The sequence below is a fragment of the Sceloporus occidentalis genome, unplaced genomic scaffold (genome assembly GCF_023333645.1).
Source record: "Sceloporus occidentalis isolate IW3139 unplaced genomic scaffold, rSceOcc1.0.p SCAF_28, whole genome shotgun sequence".
In the NCBI taxonomy this organism is placed as follows: Eukaryota; Metazoa; Chordata; class Lepidosauria; order Squamata; family Phrynosomatidae; genus Sceloporus; species Sceloporus occidentalis.
Window position 1 is genome coordinate 7,240,362 of NW_028317008.1, and position 22,189 is coordinate 7,262,550.

The 22,189-nt window shown below is 39.5% G+C and overlaps 1 protein-coding gene across 1 annotated transcript in view; it reads left to right on the forward strand.

Annotated features, from left to right (window-relative positions):
* LOC149299757 (dynein axonemal heavy chain 3-like) overlaps positions 1-22,189 on the forward strand; it is a 498,381-nt gene that overhangs the window by 395,431 nt on the left and 80,761 nt on the right. The window contains exons 59-62 of the mRNA XM_089486039.1: positions 6,035-6,219; positions 10,487-10,658; positions 11,280-11,413; positions 11,512-11,683. Coding sequence (XP_089342165.1) covers positions 6,035-6,219; positions 10,487-10,658; positions 11,280-11,413; positions 11,512-11,683 — 663 coding nt within the window. The remainder of the gene's footprint in view (positions 1-6,034; positions 6,220-10,486; positions 10,659-11,279; positions 11,414-11,511; positions 11,684-22,189) is intronic.

Genomic DNA, 22,189 nt, shown 5'->3' on the forward strand with positions numbered 1-22,189 from the left:
GTTAACATATATATATGTTCTGCTTTGCTGTGATTAGGGAGGTATTTTATCTGTGAGCATTTAAATCTATAAGTGAAAGTGCCAAGATGAAAATAATCATCTCTGGGTTATTCCTTGGCCAATTTAACACCTTTTTGTAAGGAAGACTAGACATTTTCTTTACAAACAAAACCAAAATTAGCTGTATACAGTTTTGATATTTGTTGACGTTCATTCACGCCAACGTGAAAACAATAATGTCTAGGATGTGCTTATTGAAAATTAATTAAAAAACAGAGAACAAATCCAAGATGAAGTCGGATATCCTGTGACAGATAATCAACAGAGATTGACGTACCCAAAGAAAGATCTGTTTTCAGTTTTGTATCTTAGTAATCAAACTGTCATCCTTCAGGCGCAAAACAAAGAAGTTTATCGTAGTATTCAATTATTTGGGTTTTCTCACACATATTATTAACCTTGAAACACTTTCATCATTGGTAAACACATTTACAAACATGTAGTAATTATTATAATTAATATAAAAATATATTACTTATAAATTATTTAGCAGCTTTTGTTTGAATTAATTTTTTGCAATATAAATTAAAATGAATAAATTCTAACCTTAACCAAAAACGATCATACTGACCTTTTCTGCTTTATCTTTCCTCCAGGAGAAGCCTGCACATTTGAGTCAAATACCTTTTCTCCACAGGTTACACTTTAGTGCCAATGGGCTAAAAAGAACATTTTTTTAATTTAAGCTTTATTTATTTTTTTACACTGCCCACTCCATCCCAGAAGAAATGCAGGGAGAGGCACAGTTTGCGGCACTACAATGGGTTTTTGGCCCACAAATAGGGCAGGGGGATACAGATACGCCCCCAAGAGTTGTTGTTTTACTTTTAATCTCCCATCCCACAGGAAACAACATGGGGTTGGAAGGGAAGCACAATATGAGGTCTGTGCCTCCCATAGGATAACTTTTAACCACTCTATCCCGGTTGAGGTGAGAGGGTTATGTTTGAGGACTATGCCTACTCAGATCATGCTTGGCATAAAGGAAGAGCATGGGGGAATAATCATTTGCCCTTGGTTAATTGGGGGTATTACAGCTCCTCTACATTGCTAGTAAAAAGCGATCTACCTGATACATCTGTTTAAATCAATGTTTTCTCCAAAAAAGCATCCCAAATGAAGTTGATTATACAGAAAGTGTGTGATTTCAGTTCTCTTTTAATACTTATGTTAATACATATCAGAGTGTGAGAAAACAGTGCACATTTAACAATTTTTGTATGTTTTGAGAAATTCCACTTGATGTTGGTGTGGGTTTTTATGTCTCATGCATTCCTCACAATTTGGAATGAGAAATAGATTACACATGTAGTTTTGAGGTGAAAGGTCAGACAAATACCAAGTGTAAAAACTTTGCTTCTGTAGATCCACTGTCTGTTAAGTTCCTAAAAAAAGAACAAGGTTTTTTAACAGATAAGAAACCATGGATATTTCTTAACAGGGAACATTTTTCTATGGATAAATCACTTCTTGAAACACAGCAAGATCCAATAATCTGTGCAGGGTGCCCCTAGTGATAGCATGAATTGGCATGACACAATAAACACTTATATTTTACGACTCATCTAGGAGAACAATTTATTTTTGTGCCCTTCACAGTCCAGGAATTAAAATTAGTGGTCATGCTGGCCAAATACATAACTAGATTTTGCTTTCATGGCATTCTTTTGGTCAATTGTCGTTCTGTAATAGCAGGAACCAATGATTGCTGGTTTGGAAGATATATTCTAAATAATGAAAATTATGGCATTTTTTGTGGACATTACTATTTCTACTAAAGACTCTAGGAACAGGCAAATGATGTGTATGTGCATTGGTGACACTAATTGTTTTACACAAATCGTATTTGCTTTAACAAGAGGTTATACTTAACAACCAATGCCTGTTTGATGGGACTATAGAGTGGAATGTCCATTAGAGCATTCCCTAGAGAGCCACAGTTCTGTAAAAGTTATATACAGGCATAACCCACATTAACGTACACAATGGGCCCACAGCATGTATGTAAAAACAAAATGTACTTAAAGTGAATCCGTTTTCAATGCATGTACTGCACTGCAATCGTTACGCCATTTTCACCCCAAATGCAAGATGCTCAAAAGACACAAAAAGAATCCAAAAATTGAACTGACATGCTTGCATCATGCTGCTATGTGTCTGTTCCTGTAAATCGAGCTTACATAAACCAGGGAATGGTTGTGCTGCAATTATGTCCTTACTCGCGAGTGTCCTTAAAAGTGAAAGTCCTTAAAGCGGGGTATGCCTGTAACAGGTTGCCCATTTCCCCTGTTATAGTTCATACACACTGTTGGAACCTACAGCTTTTAACACTTCCAAGAATTTCAGTTTAGGCAGTGGGATCATCTTAGAAGGCAGATCACTCTGTAAAAACAATCCGTTCTGTAAGAGAATACCAGTCTCTGAATTTAAGAGCTTTGGTTGCCTGCCAATCAATAAATAATAGTACCTGGTATGAGGATAGAGAAGACATTTTGGGATTATTAGATGATCTGTCCAGGAATGAGATTTTTGCAGAAAATGAAGATCTCACACTAAAATCATACTCACAAGTAAACACGTCAATCCCCAAGAATCGCTTATAGTTATATCCCAGTGTGCATTGACTCCACCTTTAAGCCGCTGCAAGTCAAATAAGACCAAAGCAAAACTGCTAATTGATGTTACCAAAGCAGGAGTTTGCTATAGCCAACGTAGTATAGCCAATAATGTGACTACTTTCATGTTTTAGTGTTTAATGTTTCTTTTGATGTCTCTGTAACTCTATGTCAAATTAAAGGGGCCCTCTGATGTGCCTGACACTTCTTTAAAGAAGAATGCACATTAAAGTGTGCTGTGAGCATGCCTTCTTCCAAAATAAATATAAAGAAAAAAAAGGCTTAGAATGTTGTGTTGTATGTTGTGGATTGTACATTTTGAATTGTTATATGGTCTGCAGTGTATGTGTAAACATGTTTCCATTTAAGTTGGAACTGGGTTTCTTTTACTTCAAACGTAGCATTTTTAAGGTTGCAGTTAAGAATCCGTAACTGCATATTTTAGTTTTTACAGGGTAATCAAAAAACATGAGTTTTACAGTATAACACTTATGAAAATGTAAACGAATCAAGCCACTTTTTTTCTTGCTGTATGGCACAAACCACTAGTTAAGACTCCTTACTTGCATTTTTTTTGTCCTTTTGCTATTTTTTACAAATTCCACTTTGTCCATCCTACAAAGGAATCTCAAGCAGCCCAGGCAAGCAATGACTCACGATTCACCCTTGATGGATTTTCCCCAACCTGTCCATGGAAGCATAAAAGTAGAGGTTGTTTGGCTGTTCTCTGTAGAACATAGCATGCATTACTCACTCATAAAAGCAGGATAACCGCAATGATGCACTTTTTATTGGACAGTTACAAAAACAAATACATAAACACAGGTGAACTAAAAAAGACAATATTCAAGCAATGGAATATAGGAATTCATCGGCTTCTCTACTCTGGGTACTAAAATAGGTTAATGAGAACTTAAAGTTAGCAATCACAAATAAAAAAAAATAGAAATTGTCCTTTCAATTATACACTATCACATCTAAAAAAAAGAAAGCCTTTTTAGACTCTAGTTTCTGTTTTGGGAGGATTTCGCATTGTATTTTTTTGTATAATCCTTTATGTCTCCATGTCTCCAATTTCTAATGTGTGAATATTAAATTATTAGATATTTTCTCAATGTCTCTAAGGCCAGATTAATACATTTCTGTTTGTTTATAGCATTGTTCATAAGGTGAAATTTAGCTCTACTATTTTGCCTGCATGGCTCATTAATATTTTGAAACGAATTAGACAAAATAATGATTAGTTTGCTGTAATTTTAATACAAGGACAAATAATTATATCTTCCACAGAACTTTTTGTAATCACATAGCTTTCATGAAATGTTAGAGTGCTTTATTGTTCTGGAAGGGCTGATTGATAATGCAGCTCTAAGGGACACAATTATTACACAGTTACTGATTATTATAGTTTCTTTGCCATAGCAACAATTTTCTGGCAGTCTTCTTAAGTGATTTTTGTGTTGGTCATAGAATTCTATGAGTCAGAAATGATGTATGGTAGCAATGGAACAGATCCCACGTTAGTAATACAACAAACTTTTTAAGACCTCTGGGGTAATATTTCGAAATTTCAAATTTGCTGGATTAAGAGGGTTGTCATCAAACTATGAACCGATGCATAATGTGTTTTTCCCACACAATCTTAGCAAAATGAGGAGATGACTAAACCAAAGTTGTCCAATGGATTCTTAATAGTAACACAAATCTAGACATCACCGGAATAAATGAGGTTAAGCTGTTTCAAAGCAAGTTTTCATCATGTCTTGCTACTATTTAAGAGGTTTTATCAATAATAAATAAACATCAGAAATAAATAATGGCATTTTGAGTAATAGAGAAATGGGAGTGATTAATCACAAAGTAATTCTTTACTGTGTGTAGTGGGAACAAAAGTACAAATGTTGCTGGTCTGTTGGCTAGCACAATACCTAACACAAAACAGAGAGAAAAGGTGCCATGCACTCCTACAGTCTCAAGTGTCACCAATATGTTTTTAGTTTTTAGTGCACACTGAGAAAAAAGGTTTCTGGACTATATTTCCCTTAACCAACTTTCCATCCCATATAATACAGGATGGGGGGTTACGGTTGGGCTGAATGTATCTCCAAAAGAGATAGTGTTATTTAACCCCTATCCCTCTCTACAAGACATGGTGTGGCGTGGAGCCTGAATAGGTTTCATACCTCTCTATACGGTTAATTCATATGGGCTGAAGGGAGATGGGGGTATTTTTCAGTCAACAACAGACAGCTGTTTACTAGCCTGCCCTATGGTGCATCACTACATAGGCAGTCAAGCTGAAATGCAAGGGAAATTTACTTTACACAAAGGAACTAACAACCCCAGAGGGTTACCTTTCATGAGCCTTGTTAGTTGGGCACGGTTGTATCCCTCTAGACACAAGTGAGCAAAGTGGTGTGACATGTGAGTTATTTAGTTACCTCCCACCACACATAGGGTGCGGGAATGGGGGGCAAATTGTCCCTCCTTGGTTAATAGGTGTTAATCTAGTGGGGTGTTGTTCATTTTGTGAGTTACAGAAGAGGACATGCTAGTTCACATTCAACGCATACGTCCTTGTCTGTAACTCGAAAACTGTGTAAGCACATGCATGCCCTGGCAAACAACCCACAGATTTGCTCTCCTGCAGTTTTGTTGTTTTAGCGTTTTTGTGTTAGCATTCAAGGGCACACAACTTGAGTCGAGTCTGTTCAGTCAAGTTTTAATACTAATGTTTCATAATTGAATTAGGGAGCTGTGCATATTTGATAAAGTCTACAATATCCCATTATACACTTGAGGAAAACATAATATCAAACATAAAATCTATTCTTCTATTTTTATGAACTTCCACATATAACCTATAAAAATGTTTTGTTAGTAAGTGACATATTTTCCGGTTTTTATTTTTCAAGAAGATCAGCCATTATGCCATGCAATTATTTTATATTAAGAGACATTTGTTTTTTCATCTTGTCAAAAATGATTAGCGTGTTTGCCAAAGTACAATAATCCACACAGGCCAGCTGTTGATTTATATATGTACTTTGCCTAAGGGGAAAGCAGTGGGTCTTATATTTACAGTAGGGTAGCAAATATAAAAAAAATGAAGTGACCTGTTTGTCTTGTAGGCTTGTTTATCTGAGGTATGAGACACAATAACTACATGTACATAAAAGTATAGTATGTAAAAGGAAGTATAGTATGTTATGTTACTGAAATGCAGGGTACAGTAAGTTCACAAGTTACATACAAGTTTTTCACATTTTTTCAGTATAAATCAGCTCCCTTGAGTATGAATATTTTTTATGGTAATGATTGAAATTCACCACTTACGGTATATATTTGTGTTGGTGCAGATTGTTGCTCCAAAACGCCAACGACTGGAAGCAGCAGAAGCTGACCTGAGGATTTATACTGAGAAACTGAATATAAAGAGAGCAGAGTTGAAGGATGTAAGCGATAAGTTGGAAGTGTTGCAGAATCAGCTATCTCAGAAACTGATTGAAAAGAGAATATTGGAGGAAAATATAGCGTTGACCAAGTGAGTTTGGACTAATTTGGTTACTGTAAATGTTTAGTGAGTTAACTAGTCACTGATGCAACCATGGTACTTTGATGCACTGTGAGGGGGGAAAACTGGGGGAAAGATTATATGTGTTAACTTACTGTAAAAAACAAAAAAACTCCCCCTTCCATTTTCACAAAATTTACAATACAGAGTAGTCCCAGTGGACATAGTACTATAATTGTTTGTTAAATCATTCATGTTAAACAATCCATTATGCCCTTCTTGAAGGAGAAAAACAATGAGATTTGCAGTCAATGCATCGTTAAGTTGACTTTACAATCCCATCAATATAGCAAGTCCGTAAAGTTCTTTGTGCTGCAACAGTGACTATGTGTCTAATGCATGCGCTAATTGGCTTGATTCTCAAATGTAGGCCATGAAGTGAGAATTGGTGTCATTAGTAGACTAATCCTATTAGTAGCCTTCTATACAGTTGTAGTTGGGACTATCCAGCAATTCTTGGAGTTATAAATTGTGTTATAACCTGGTAAAAAGTCCAAATCAGCCTTATCTGCTGAATCCAGGATCATTAACAATATGAAATTGTTGTAGCAGAAATTGCTTGGTTAGGACATCTAGACACATGTTCTGCGGCAAATGTATTGCCTTTTGTTTTCAATTAAGGTGGTGTCTTACAAGACCTTTAACAAGGGCAGAATTGGTCTCATTGAGACATTTTAACAGATGTAATGGCATGGTCTGAAACTAATGTGTTTTTTCCCCTATTTATGCCCCTAAAGTCAACTTTAATTGTACATTAGACGAGTGCTTTGGCCGTGTAGCATACTTTTTCCCGTTCTCACCCACATATTATTACCCTTCATATTTCTTTGTTTCCAGTTCTCATCCATGTAGCACAGAGAGAGTACTGGCACGTTATTTATCTAATTAAAGTGATTATTATTAGCTTAGGATAAAATGTTATTAATTGCAATGCATACTAAGGCATTTCAAAGATAGACACATTGGTTGCTTTGTGTTTAGATGTTCATGGCATCTAAAGTGTAGACTTTTCTAATCAATATTTTAAGCTGATTATATAACAACTAAATCTCGTTAATTATTTCCTGTTGTAAATAATCTAATACTTCATTACATAGAACTTGCTTTATTATTAGTTGCACTGTTTGCTTCACAAAGTAGTAAGGCTACAGACTGAAATCCTTATTTTATCAGCCCTCAAGATTTGGATTAATTAATAATTCTAGCTCCTAGGGCATTTTTTCCACTCATTGTTGATGGCTAGTGTCACTAGGTGTTCTTTTCTTAAATGTAAGTTTCAAGACTTTCCCCGACAAACTGTGTTTATTAAATATGTTGATTTTGGATAATTTCAATATAACTTGACAAAATATTCACAGTAATTAAAGTTAAAATATATTTTTATAATGATTAAGAAGTAATTGGGTACTCTGTAAATTAGACCTGGGCAAAGCACGGCCCGCGGGCCACATCCGGCCCGCTGAATAGCTCGGACCGGCCCGCAAAGAGTGTCCTGGTGACTCACCAATGAGTCCGGTGTCCCCCCCCGCCCCGGTCACTTACCTTAAACTCCTGTGTTGGAAGCGTTTGTCTCGGGTGCCGGCGCTTTACGCTGGGCGCCGGCATATGACGTCAGACGCCGGCGATCAGCAGTGAAGCGCCGGCACCCGAGACAAACGCCTCACGCTTCCAACACAGGAGTTTAAGGTAAGTGACCGGGGCGGGGGGGGAGATCCTGAGAAGGGGGGGTTAGGGAGTTAGAGGGGAGATACTGAGAAGGGGGGGTTAGGGAGTTAGAGGGGAGATACTGAGAAGGGGGGTTAGGGAGGGAGGTCTTACTGTGTGTGTGTGTCTTACTGTGTTTGTGTGTGTGTGTGTGTGTCTTACTGTGTGTGTGTGTATCTTACTGTGTCTGTGTGTGTCTCACTGTGTCTGTGTGTGTCTTACTGTGTCTGTGTGTGTCTCACTGTGTCTGTGTGTGTCTTACTGTGTCTGTGTGTGTCTTACTGTGTCTGTGTGTGTCTCACTGTGTCTGTGTGTGTCTTACTGTGTCTGTGTGTGTCTCACTGTGTCTGTGTGTGTCTTACTGTGTCTGTGTGTGTCTTACTGTGTCTGTGTGTGTCTCACTGTGTCTGTGTGTGTCTTACTGTGTCTGTGTGTGTCTTACTGTGTCTGTGTGTGTCTCACTGTGTCTGTGTGTATCTTACTGTGTCTGTGTGTGTCTCACTGTGTCTGTGTGTGTCTCACTGTGTCTGTGTGTGTCTCACTGTGTCTGTGTGTGTCTTACTGTGTCTGTGTGTGTCTTACTGCGTGTGTCTTACTGTGTTCATAGCTTATTCAGTTATTGTAATAAATATTTTAGCCCATTTTTTAGCTCAAAATATTTTTTCCTTTTTTTTCTCCTCTAAAATCTAGGTGCGTCTTATCAGCAGGTGCGTCTTATAGAGCGAAAAATACGGTATGCACTCCGAAGCCTTGTTCATTTTGTTCACTTCTGTGCTGTGCTAATAGTTATTCAGGCCTTACTTATTCAAGCACCTCTACCAATGACGTAGGCTTGAATAACTTTATTAAACAGCACATAAGTTAACAAAATGGACAAGGCTTCGGAGTTTGTAGTTTGTAGAGGTCTGGCCCTCTAAAACCATTCCAATTTCTCATGTGGCCCCATGGGAAAATTAATTGCCCACCCCTGCTGTAAATGCTTTGGTAAATTTTAAATCAATTATTCTTTATGGTATGGTGGCTAGATGGTCACCCACACCCTTGTCTGGTCAGGCCCCACCTGAGGTTGGCCACACCCCCTCCCCACCTGTAGTCAAGCCCTCCAATGCAGGTGTCCAGATTTGTGCACCTGAAATGCTAAGGGGTATGAAACAACACTCACCATGTGTAATGTGATATTTAAAATGTGTGCACTTAAAATGGAAATGTCTTCCCAACAACTTACCTCACTGGGGGAGTCCACAATGACCTTAAATACATATCTATACACTTTTCCCAGCAGGAGGGGTAGAGACTATTACAATGAGGGAATTTAAATATGCAAGGGATGGGCATGTGGCTATCCCAAATCAAAGACAAAACCAAGGTCTGATTAAGGTTTGAGTCTTAAGAACAGGAAAATCTGCCATCAAATTCTGTATAAAACATTAGGGAATCTGATACATCCCAGTTGTCTCAACTAAAGGTCAGGAATTGTCAGATTACTTCATTAATTGCAAGATGGCAACAGAAAGACAATGTGTCCCCTGTTCGTTATTTTTGATATTGCCAAAATTATTAAAGTAAAAAAAACCCATGAAATATAGTCTGTTTTAATGTAATTTTAATGAGACCGACACTAAATGAGGCAGACCTGCTTTAACTTAGAACAATCTTATACATCTCTCTGTACTGAAAATATTGTCTGGAACATGGTGTGCACCATTAAAAGTAACAATGTTGAGAAAGTTGTGTTCTGAATGCTTACTTCATGAAATTTAATTTAGTTATGGTTGCATAAAATTGCTGTACTGAACAGTGGAGTCTGTCAACAACAGAGAACAGGGCATTGATTTTAGATAATTAAAACAGTAAAATAAATATGAATCAGAGAGTGTATATTACTTTTTTTTATTTATGAAAGCAATGGGGTGCTAACAGATTCAGAAAGTGGGAAATCGTATTTAGTCAAGGTAGCTGGTTTTGAACAAAACATATAATGCAAATATTTCTTCTATCAAAGCCTTTTGCCTTTGATTTGAAATCTCAGATCCCTTTAATTCAATCCGCAGTTGTATCTTTTAATCTCCGTTGAGATGCCTTGCAGTGGTGGTTAAAAATGTTGCCACTGAATAATGCAGATGTATTATCGGTATAAGCCATATACTGGATTTTCTCTTCATGCATTGTTTAGAGAACCAGGTGGTCTGCAAAACGCAAGCACTGCCCAGATGCAACCAACTATTTGCCAAACGGCCTTAAACTAAAACTGTTGAACAGTATTAGTACTTATACAAAATTGTTCGCTATTCCTGACCAAGGACCTACATTCAGAATATAAATTAAACTACATGTACAGGCAAAGTCTAAAATTACTAACCTAATCATTTCCAGTAAATTATCCTTGCTGTCGACTGGCTTTCATACAGAAATACCAGCTGGATAGCAACCTTTGTGTGGCAGCAAGATTAAGAAGAAATATCCTTGCTGTGTTTAAACTGATCATAATGCAGTAAGAATAATGTTCATAACATATTTATGATAATTATTTAAGGTTAAAGCTGGATCGAGCAGAGAAACTAATTAATGGGCTCGGAGGAGAAAAGGAGCGCTGGACAAATATTGTTTTGCAGCTGGAGGATACTTACCAAAATATAGTGGGAGACTTGCTATTAAGTGCTGGAATTGTGGCTTATTTAGGTTCGTTCACTCCAGAATTTAGACAGGTAAGTTTAAAAAAATTAAAATAAAACCTGAAATATTTAAATTACTCATTTCTATTGTAATTGGACAATTTGCATTTTTATATATAAATAACTACTAGAATGTTCCATACATTACTATGCTTTTTGTTCAGAGAAAAATAGACATATTTAGCTCACCATTATGAGTGGAGAATAGACATTTCAGACATCTTAGGCACAAAAGGTTTGGTCAGAGAAGGGCAGCACAATAAGGCCAGAATATAATTAAGCTGGCTCCCCTTTGATTTCTGTGGTGCTCACTGGACATGCCTTGTTGGATGTCGTTCAATCTACAATCGACTTATAGTACATTAAACAAACGCAAATTACAAAAAAAAATACGAATATTAATATAAAGTAATAATGTAAATAGCCAATCGTACTCTGATACATGTCTTATACTCCTTCCTTCCAACTTTAAGACACTTAATAATGTGAATGAAAGCTAAATACATCTTGAGGACTTACCCTTTAAAGATAGGCTTTGGTTATCTTTATTATAATATTAAACTCATTAAAAGTAATGATCCTATCAAGTAATACAAAACAAATAAATGAATCATAGTTTTCAACTTATTATTGTAATATTTTTTCTGTCCAAAGGAAATATCAAAAGAATGGTTCATTTTATGTAAAGAGAAACACATTCCTGTTTCGGATGGATTTGCACTCTCCAGCACTTTAGGAGATCCTGTGAAAATAATGGAATGGCAGTTGTACGGGCTACCAAAGGATAAGTACGTCTTCTAAAGTGTTTTCCAACAGCTTGTGCTGATTAAAAGATAAGTTAAATACCGAAAAATGATTGGCTACAAATATTTTTTTTATGTTGTAGTTTCTCCATAGAAAATGCCATTATTGTGACATCCGCTCAGCGCTGGCCTCTCATGATTGATCCTCAAGGTCAGGCAAATAAATGGGTAAAAAACATGGAAAAGAATAATAAAATTCAAATCTGCAAGGCTTCCGATTCTGACTATATTAGAACAGTTGGGAACAGCATCCAGGTACTGGTATAAGTGATGTAACTATTGTTTTGTTTGTTAATTTATTCCATAAATATTCCAGCACTGTTGTCAACCTGAAATGGAAACAGCCTTCAGAAAATGTGGTTAATTTGTAACACGTTACACCATTTAAGTTATAATTACCTTGTTAGTCTCTGTCATCTTGTCTTGCTCTTTATTAAGATTTATGACCCCAAGGCACCTGTTCAGTATATATCTCCTGGCTTTTTATCATTTCCTATAATTTTGGAAATATTATGAGCAATTGCCTGGATGTTAGTGTGTCGCTTTGTGTACTTTATGAGAAAACTGACTTAACAGCAAGAAACAATATTTTCCTTCCATTTGATTCAGAAATATAATTTATTCAATGGATATCTACTGTTTGTATTCTTATTTTTAGTAATAGTAGTATGTCCTTGTGAATCTAGGCTTGTTAAATTATGCTGTGAAAGCTAATCTATCTATTTAATCTAAATATACATATATATATATATATGCAAACTCCTTGCACCCATCCTGTTTAATCCAAATGTATATAAATACCGTATTTGCTCGATTATAAGACGAGGTTTTTTTCAGAGCAAATCGGGGTCGTCTTACAATCAGACCTCAAATAGAGGTCTGACTATGAGACTAAGATCCAGATCCCCCGCAGCGCTGCAGGGGACCTGGATCCTCCTGTCTTATCCCCCCACACACACTTACCGATGCTTCCCACTCCCTGCTGTGTAGTTGGGGCAGCGGGTAGACTGTCAGAGAGGAGAGTTCCGGTGCGGGGAATTCTCTCTGACAGTCGGGGAAGGTCTGCGCGATGGACGCAGACAACCCCCTCTGCTAACCGCACCTTCTTCCGGCTGCAGCGGAAGTTGCCTACGCGAATCGCGTAGACGTCTACCCGCTGCCCCGTCTCCCTGCTGTGTAGTCGGAAGCACCGGTAAGTGGGGGGGGGGTTAAATGGCATAAGTCATTTCTGTAGGCAGAGTGCTCTATGAAATGCCTTTTAACCCCCTTTATGCCACTCTGCCTCCAGAAATGCCTTTTAAGCCCCTATACGCCACTCTGCCTCCAGAAATACCTTATACCTCCCTATGTGCCACTCTGCCCCATAAGGCATATAGGGGTATAAGGCATTTCTGGAGGCAGAGTGGCACATAGGAGGTCAAAAGGCATATCATGGGGCACAGTGGCATATAGAGGGTTAAAAGGCATATCATGGGGCACAGTGGAATTTAGAGGGTTAAAAGGCATATCATGGGCCACAGTGCCATATAGGAGTGGCAAGCCTGGGGGCAGATGTGCATAACTGGGGGCAGGTTGGAAAATAAAACGAAATAAAAAAAAAATATATATAAATATATATAAAAATATATAATATAAATATATATATAAAAAAATATTTTTTTTTCTCAATCATAGCTTTTATTAAAAAAAATAGTTTACATAGTTTACATGAATTAACATTTACTAGTAAAACTTTTTTTCTTATAGGGTCGTCTTACATTCAGGCTTTTTCTTTTTTTCCTAAATTAATATTCAGATTTTGGGGGCTCGTCTTATAATCGAGCAAATACGTTATATTTAGAGATGGGTACAATGTATTTGGTCAGATGAAACCCATGTGCTCCTGCTGCCACTGCCTTTTTTCCTTAAGGTATGAGGAAAGAAATTTTGAACATACCGTATTTGCTCGATTATAAGACGACCCTGATTATAAGACGACCCCCCAAAATCTGAATATTAATTTAGGAAAAAAAGAAAAAGCCTATTGGAAAAAAGTTTTACCAGTAAATGTTAAATCATGTAAACTATGTGAACAATTGTTTGTTAATAAAAGCTATGATTGAGAAAAATATTTTGTTTTTATTTCCTTTTTTTTTAACCTGCCCCCCCAGTTATGCACATCTGCCCCCAGGCTTGCCACTCTGCCCCAGAAATGCGTTATACCCCCTATATGCCACTGTGCCCCATGATATGCCTTTTAACCCTCTAAATGCCACTGTGCCCCATGATACACCTTTTAACCCTCTGTATGCCACTGTGCCCCATGATATGCCCTTTGACCCCCTATATGCCACTCTGCCTCCAGAATTGCCTTATACCCCTATATGCCACTCTGGCATTTAGGGGGTTAAAAGGCATATTATGCGGCAGAGTGGCATATAGGGAGGTATAAGGCATTTCAGGAGGCAGAGTGGCGTATTAGAGGATTAAAAGGCATTTCACAGAGCACTCTGCCTCCAGAAATGCCTTATGCCCCCCCATTTAACACTCCTTCCCCCTCCCTCCTCTAAACTTACCAGTGCTTCTGAGTCCCCGGTGCTTAGTCCGGGCAGCGTGTAGAGCTCTAAGCGAATCGCGTAGACAACTTCTTCTTGAGCGGAAGTTGTCTACGCGAATCGCGTAGAGCTCTACACGCTGCCCAGACTAAGCACCGGGGACTCAGAAGCACCGGTAAGTTGGAGGGGGGGCATAACACAGGAGGATCCAGCATGGGTGTAGGAACCGGGGGGGACAGATCCCCCCCAGTAACTCATGCTGGGGGGACCGATAATTAAGAAATCCCCCCCAGGGCCGTAGGAATCCCTCCCCCCTGCTACTTACCTGTGGGAGGGTCTTCTGTACTGCACAGAGGAAGCGGAACCCAGCAGAGCTCACGTGACATCACATCCTGCTTCCTCTGTGCAGTACCAGAGAACGCAGAGGGAGGCCGCACCCCCTGCTAAAGCCTGTGAGCGGCATCGAGGAGCTGCAATGCAGGTTAGGGGGTGGGGAGGGTGAATCAGTATGCGTGATTGAGGGAATGAATCTGTGAATGAATGAGTATATGAATTAATGAGTGTGTGTGTGTGATAGCATGGATGTGTAAGTGCTGAAACCTAGTTAGCTGCGCCCTTGTGTATTGATGCTGCCAGCAGTATGGGGTCTGCACATCACTTACAGCCACCCTGTACCAGCATGTACTGGCTGACTTGGCATGATAGGAGTGTGATTGCTAACAGCAATCACAGCAATCACAGTCCCATCATGCCTAGGTTCCAGCATTTACTGGTTGGATGTGTAAGTGCTGGAACCTAGGCATGATGGGACTGTGATTGCTGTTAGCAATCACACTCCTATCATGCCAAGTCAGCCAGTACATGCGGAAACCTAGCTAGCTGCCCCCCTTGTGTATTGATGCTGCCAGCAATATGGGGTCTGCACATCACTTACAGCCACCCTATACCAGCATGTACTGGCTGCCTGGGTATGATAGGAGTGTGATTGCTGTTAGCAAGTCATATTGCTAATTTTTTTTGTCCAATTGTGGTGTGTTACCTACTTTTATAAAAAATTTGAGTTTTTATTATTATTTTTAAAGGTGGGGTTTTGGCTAAGTGAACCGTGAATGTTTTGGTCCAGAATTTTAATTTTGGTGCAGAATTTTCATTTTGGCACATCCCTAGAATAAATAGAACTATTTCATTTTTAATTATCCTGAGTCCTGAATTTGTAGTCACAAAGCTTTCTAGGCCCAGAAATCAGTGAGAGGAAAAGTAAAGGTTTTGTGTCATTTACTTTATTTTAATCTGCATATTTTATTAAAGGCCATATTTTCTCACAGTGAAAAATGAGTGCGATAGGGAGAGGGTAGCTAGTGAGAAGGGAGGGTAGGGAGAGGGTAGATAGTGTGAGAAGGGAGGGTAGGGAGGGGGTAGATAGTAAGAAAGGGGGAGAGGGGGTAGATAGTGTGAGGGGGGAGAGGGGGAGAAAGTGGGGATCTGATGGGGGAAAATGCTGTTCCCCCAGATTTTTAGGGGTTCCTACGCCCATGGGATCCAGGTCCCCTGCATCGCTGCAGGGGATCTGGATCTTACTCTCATAGTCAGACCTATTTGAGGTCTGATTATAAGACGACCCCGATTATAAGACGAGGGGTATTTTTCAGAGCATTTGGTCTGGAAAAAAACGTATTATAATCGAGCAAATACGGTAATGCATTTTAAAACAAACGGTAATGCAATTTATAAACATACTCATCGCTATGCTATGAATCTACAAGTTGCAATCATGATTTGAAAAAAGGTATCAGATCCAGTTTTCTCTATTCCATCCCTTTATCGTTTTCTCACTGTACCATTTAATGTGTTTGTTTGGTATCAGTTCATCTCACTTTATGAAAACTGTACATTTTCAGAAGCCCAAGCACCATCTTCTTTTATCTCATTGTTTGTGTTTTACATCTTTGTATAAATTGTTCCCCATTCCCCTAATACATTATAACATAAAATTAAAAATATAAATATAATGACTCCAAAAACAATCCAGTACTAGGACACATGGATAACCACAGCACAGCTGTTTTAATCAAAGCTTCAATTAAATTTTGTTAAATCACCTATGTTCAAGCAGAGATCTTTATATATCCTAGAATTTTAAAGTGCCTTAACAAGCATTTATTTAAATAATCCTGGATGTCCTGTGGGCAAATTATATTAAATAAATATAGCCCTGCAGCAGTCAGTAAGTGGGAGATAAGTATAAGGATCTGAAATAATCACACTCAACAGGACCTAGAAAAGTAAAACATGTTTAATGTTGTAGTTACTCAAAGATAGATAGACAGATGAATTGACCTATATGGTAAGTACAGATAAATAGAATATTCTCATGTATGGAGGTAGTGGGGATAATGCTGAAATCAAATTAACCTACCTGTTAACCCCCCCCATAACCAGAAACCCACCAATAACCACATAACAGCTTTCTTTGATACAAAACAGGCCACAGCTTTATTAAACAACATGAATATGCACTGTTAGCCTAAAACTTTAAATATAAAACCCTTATCAAAAGAATACCAAAAACAATAGATTAATAATAAATAGCAAATATGAAACAATATAAACACAAACAAAACAACAACCCCCCCCGCCCCGCAGGTAAGATAAGTAGTGAGTTAGCATATATATATATATATATATATATATATCGGTAGCAGGGGCTAATGAGAATGAAAAATAACCACTAGTTCAGCTATTTTTAAATCATATTTCAATCATAGTCTTTACTTCAAAGAGATAAGTACATACCATGTAGTTAAAAATGCATGTCTATATATATATATATATATATAGTGTATATGTAGCGTTTTATAATTGCCCCCCCCCCACACACATTTTGGTCCCTGTCCTCCCATGTGCCCTCCTAAATCCTAAATATAATAGCTGGAGACGCCACTGGGAGCAGGACCGGCCCAAAATCAGGGGAGTGGGGCTCAGTGGGCAGCAGGTCTGCACACACCCGCTCCCTGTATAACATAAGAAGAAAAAAAGGTGGAGAAAGAGGGGCTACAGGAGAGGAGGCAGACACAGGAAAGGTGAGAGGGCATTACCACAGGTCTCAGTCTGTCCCTGCTACACAAACAGTGGCGTCGCTACAGGGGGGTAAGGGGGTTAATCGTTGCCCCAGCCAGGGCAACCGATCTTACGCGGGCCGCACCTCGAGCACTGCTACTTACCTGTGGCAGGGTCTTCTGTACTGCATAGAGGAAGCAGAACCTAGCAGAGTTCACGTGACATCACATGACTCTGCTCCAGTCCTGCTTCCTCTGTGCAGTACCAGAGAACGCAGAGGGAGGCTGCGCCCTCTGCTGAAGTCTATGAGCGGCACCGAGGAGCTGCAGTGCAAGGGGGTGGGGAGGATGTTTGAATGAGTATGCGTGATTGAGGGAATTAATCTGTGAATGAATGAGTATATGAATTAATGAGTGTGTGTGTGATAGCGTGGATGTGTAAGTGCTGGAACCTAGGCATGATGGGACTATGATTGCTGTTAGCAATCACACTCCTATCATGCCAAGTCAGCCAGTACATGCTGAAACCTAGCTAGCTGCCCCCCTTGTGTATTGATGCTGCCAGCAGTATGGGGTCTGCACATCACTTACAGCCACCCTGTACCAGCATGTACTGGCTGACTTGGCATGATAGGAGTGTGATTGCTAACAGCAATCACAGTCCCATCATGCCTAGGTTCCAGCATTTACTGGTTGGATGTGTAAGTGCTGGAACCTAGGCATGATGGGACTTTGATTGCTGTTAGCAATCACACTCCTATCATGCCAAGTCAGCCAGTACATGCTGAAACCTAGCTAGCTGCCCCCCTTGTGTATTGATGCTGCCAGCAGTATGGGGTCTACACATCACTTACAGCCACCCTGTACCAGCATGTACTGGCTGACCTGGCATGATAGGAGTGTGATTGCTAACAGCTAACAGTCCCATCATGCCTAGGTACCAGCATTTACTGGTATCCCGGGAGTGTGATTGCTGTGTGGGCAGTGTGGACGCCAGGGCTGGCTTTAGGGTGTGCAACCTGTGATCTATGCCTGTAATTTAGGGGGTTTTAAATATACCTTTTAATGACGTGTTTTTATGTGAATTCCAGTCGATCTATACCTGGGAAGCTGGGTTTTTGCGTTATTCTGTAGATCCATATCTATATATTTCCATACATTATTTATGTATACCTGCAAATACAGTGTTTGTATGTCTTATTCAGTTGATTAATACCTGCAATGCTGTTTCCATGTATTTATTTGACCTATACCTGCAATGCTACGTTTCATACACTATTGTATACCTGCAAATACAGGATTTGTATGTCTGATTCTGTTTATTTGATATATACCTTCAGTGCTGAGATCACAAGTGAATTTCAGTTGATCTATACATGCAATGCTTGGTTTGTGTGTTAATGTGTTGATCTATACCTGCTCTCGGCAACTGGGGCTAATATTAATATATATGGGCAGCAGGGGCATCAATACACAAGGGGCAAAAACACTAAGGGGAGTATAAACGACAATCCACTGTGAAAAATCCATCCTGATGTAGACGTCTGTGACGTAGATTGTGTCTTGCTGTTTGTGTGTTTTTGGTTATCAGTGTAGCGGAGCCTGTCCTCGGGTGTGTGCGTATAGGTGTTGGTGTGGCAGAGCCTGTCCTGGTGTGTGTTTGGGTGTTGGTGTGGCAGAGCCTGTCCTGGTATGTGTGTTCGGTTGTCAGTGTGGCAGAGCCTGTCCTAGGGTGTGTGTTTGGGTGTCAGTGTGTCAGAGCCTGTTCTGGTATGTGTGTGTTTGGATGTGGGTGTGGCAGAGCCTGTGCTGATGTGTGTGGGTGTCTGTGTGGCAAAGCCTGTCCTGGTGTGTGTGTCTGGGTGTCGGTGTGACAGAGCCTGTGTTGGGGTGTGTGTGTTTGGTCATCTGTTTCCTGGCACTTAACTTACAGTAGGAATTATTTAATTTATATTTATCCAGAGATAAAATGCCCTCCTGAAGTTGTAGTGACTTCAGGAGACAAAACATTCAAGGCCCTGAAATCATTTAGTGGAAAAGTTATTTATTGTGTTATAATATTTATTTCAAGGATTAGTCGCACTCAATTGTGGCTTCAGGCTTCCCATGTTGAATGATCAAGTATTATTTTAGCCCAATAACAAAAGTATAATTCCATAGCACATTACTTTTGGAAATTATCAATGCCCCCCCAGTTTTGTGGTATCTTGTGTGCCCCCCCTATATATTGTTTCTAGAGTCGCCACTGTACACAAAAGGCAAACATAGATGTATATAGTCAGAGCCGGCCTTAGGTGTTCTGGCGCCCTGTGCGGACTACTCCTCTGGCGCCCCCCCATCCCAAAAAAAGAAAGGAATAAAAACTTGTAACAAAACCCCAATCACTATATACTACGCCAAACATTGATGTGGTCTAGGCCTACCACTTAATTGTCTGGCTTAGTAGTAGGGGTGCACCGAAACGAATTCTGCACTGAAAGCGAAAGTGCAGCATTTACCTGGCCAAAACCGAATATGACCCCCCCAACACCATAAAAAATCTAACACTTTTATTTAAAGTAAGTAACACACCAAAATAGGAGAAAACAATTAAATAATATTATATATATATATATATATATATATATATATATATATATAAAGTCCAAAAATAGTTACCGGCACTCCAGGGACTTTCCAAATAACCACACAAACAACTTCGGTTTTCAAGTCTATATATATCATATATATATATGATTAACAGCAATCACATTCCTATCATGCCCAGGCATACCCAGATTCCAGGATTTACTCGCAGACTTGGCATGATAGGAGTATGATTGCCCTATCTACCCCTTCTCACTCTCTTCTGCCGTATCTACCCCTTCTCACTCCCTTCTCCCTGTCTACCCCCTTTCCCCTGTCTCACTCCCTTCTCCCTATATACGCCCTCCTAACTATCTACCCTTTCCCTCTTTGAAGTTCACTTACCTTTCAGGAGTCCTGCGGTGGGGGTGCAAGGCCTCTGCCTCCCAGCTCTGCCACTGTATGGAACAGTATAGAATGATGGGAGTTATGATGTACTTTTAGAGCATAATTAGATCATGAAAAAGACATTGGAAATGGTACAGCATAACACCCATCACTCTCACACACTTACCAATCCGCACATATACCAATCCGCACATATACTAATCCACACGCATACCAATCCACACGCATACCAATCTACACGTATACCAATCCACACGTATACCAATCCACACATATATACCAATCCACACATATATACCAATCCACACACATACCAATCCACACACGTACCAATCCACACATATATACCAATCCACACGTATACCAATCCACACGTATACCAATCCACATGTATACCAATCCACACGTATACCAATCCACACGCATACCAATCCACACGCATACCAATCCACACGCATACCAATCCACACGTATACCAATCCACACACATATATACCAATCCACACACATATATACCAATCCACACACATATATACCAATCCACACATATACACCAATCCACACATATATACCAATCCACACATATACACCAATCCACACATATATACCAATCCACACATATACACTAATCCACACATATATACCAATCCACACATATACCAATCCACTCTCACTGAATGCTTTCCTACCTTTCCTCTTTTCTCCTTACAGCTCCTTTTCCTCCTCTTCGTTCTTCTTCTTCAGTTCTTCTGTCTTCTTCCGGGTCAGAGGGCACGGACAGCGGTGGGCGCGGCTTCAGTGTTGTGCGCCAGGATCTGACAACAAACCCCGGCGCACAGCAGCTGTTGCCGCGCGGATCACAAGGGAGCGGTATCGGAGGTCTTTAACAGACCTCCGGCTCCCTTGAGTGATGTTAAGCCGGGTTCAAGGGAGATCCTTGAACCGGCTTAAAATCACTCAAGGGAGCCGGAGGTCTGTTAAAGACCTACGATACCTCTCCCTTGCGAGCCTGCTCCTCCAGCGGCGGACATTACTGTCCGTCTCTGGAGGGGTGCCGGGTGCCCCCCTGATGAGCGGCACCGGGTGCCGCTCGCCCCCCCCCCCCCGCTAGGTACGCTGCTGGCGGCAGCGGTACGCTACGGTGGCGGCGGCGCCCCCTGGAGTGTGGCGCCCTGTGCGGTCGCACAGGTCGCACACCCCAAAGGCCGGCCCTGTATATAGTAATAATGTCAAACTTTTTTTTTAGCAGACATAACAATTGATCACAAATATGGATTTCACTTAGCCATAGCCATTAAGGATCTTTCAAGTTGTAGTGACATGAACACAATATTTGTGCCATCTTAACTTTCCAGTATGAAGGTGGTGTTCTTGGAGCAGAAATCCTCAGACCCTGATTCTGAGCAATTTGTTGAGTTTCTTACATTTGCAGCTCTGCACGTTTCCTCTCAGTTCAGAACTTCAGTTAACTCCTGAGTAAAGCTTCAGTGAGTCTCCTATTTTATTGACAAGAAGCTTGTTTGTATTTGCTTAGAACTGCAACCATGTAAAAAGCAGTTTTATGCATTTTATGGAACTTTTACTGTTGTATGGATCCCATATTATGATTCACTGTTAGGTGGTTCATACCAGGATTTACCATTTGTAAAGTAGTCACATGGCATCAGATATTCTGATTACTAATTTAATAATGAAACAACTTTATCCCGGTGTTTTTAGTAATTATGTATGCCTTCTGACGTTCAGATAGATCAGTTGAGCCAAAACACAACATTTATGTCCATTTCTTTCCCATTACACATTATATATGGGAAAATAAAGATTCCAATAGACACACAATTCGCCTATGCAGTGCATGACATGCATTAAAGGAGATCGCCATCCGCCAGAAATAAAGAATGCACCAGGATGCATGAATAATGAAGTTTTATTGAATATTAGACACATTGGATAGCAAACAATCTAGCAAATAAATAAATCAGTAATTATAAAAATAAGAAGTTAAATACAAAAAATTTAGATATTTGAGCACCATATTGAAAATATTTTTTGTTTATAAAATGTGATGCATACACATGATCAAATTCTTAAATTCTTAAGAAAGGCTTTAATCCGTTTGTTATGTAAAAAATAAAAAAAATGATACATCAAATTCAAAAAAAAAATACATCCCTTTAACACAGTGTCAAAAAAGGAAC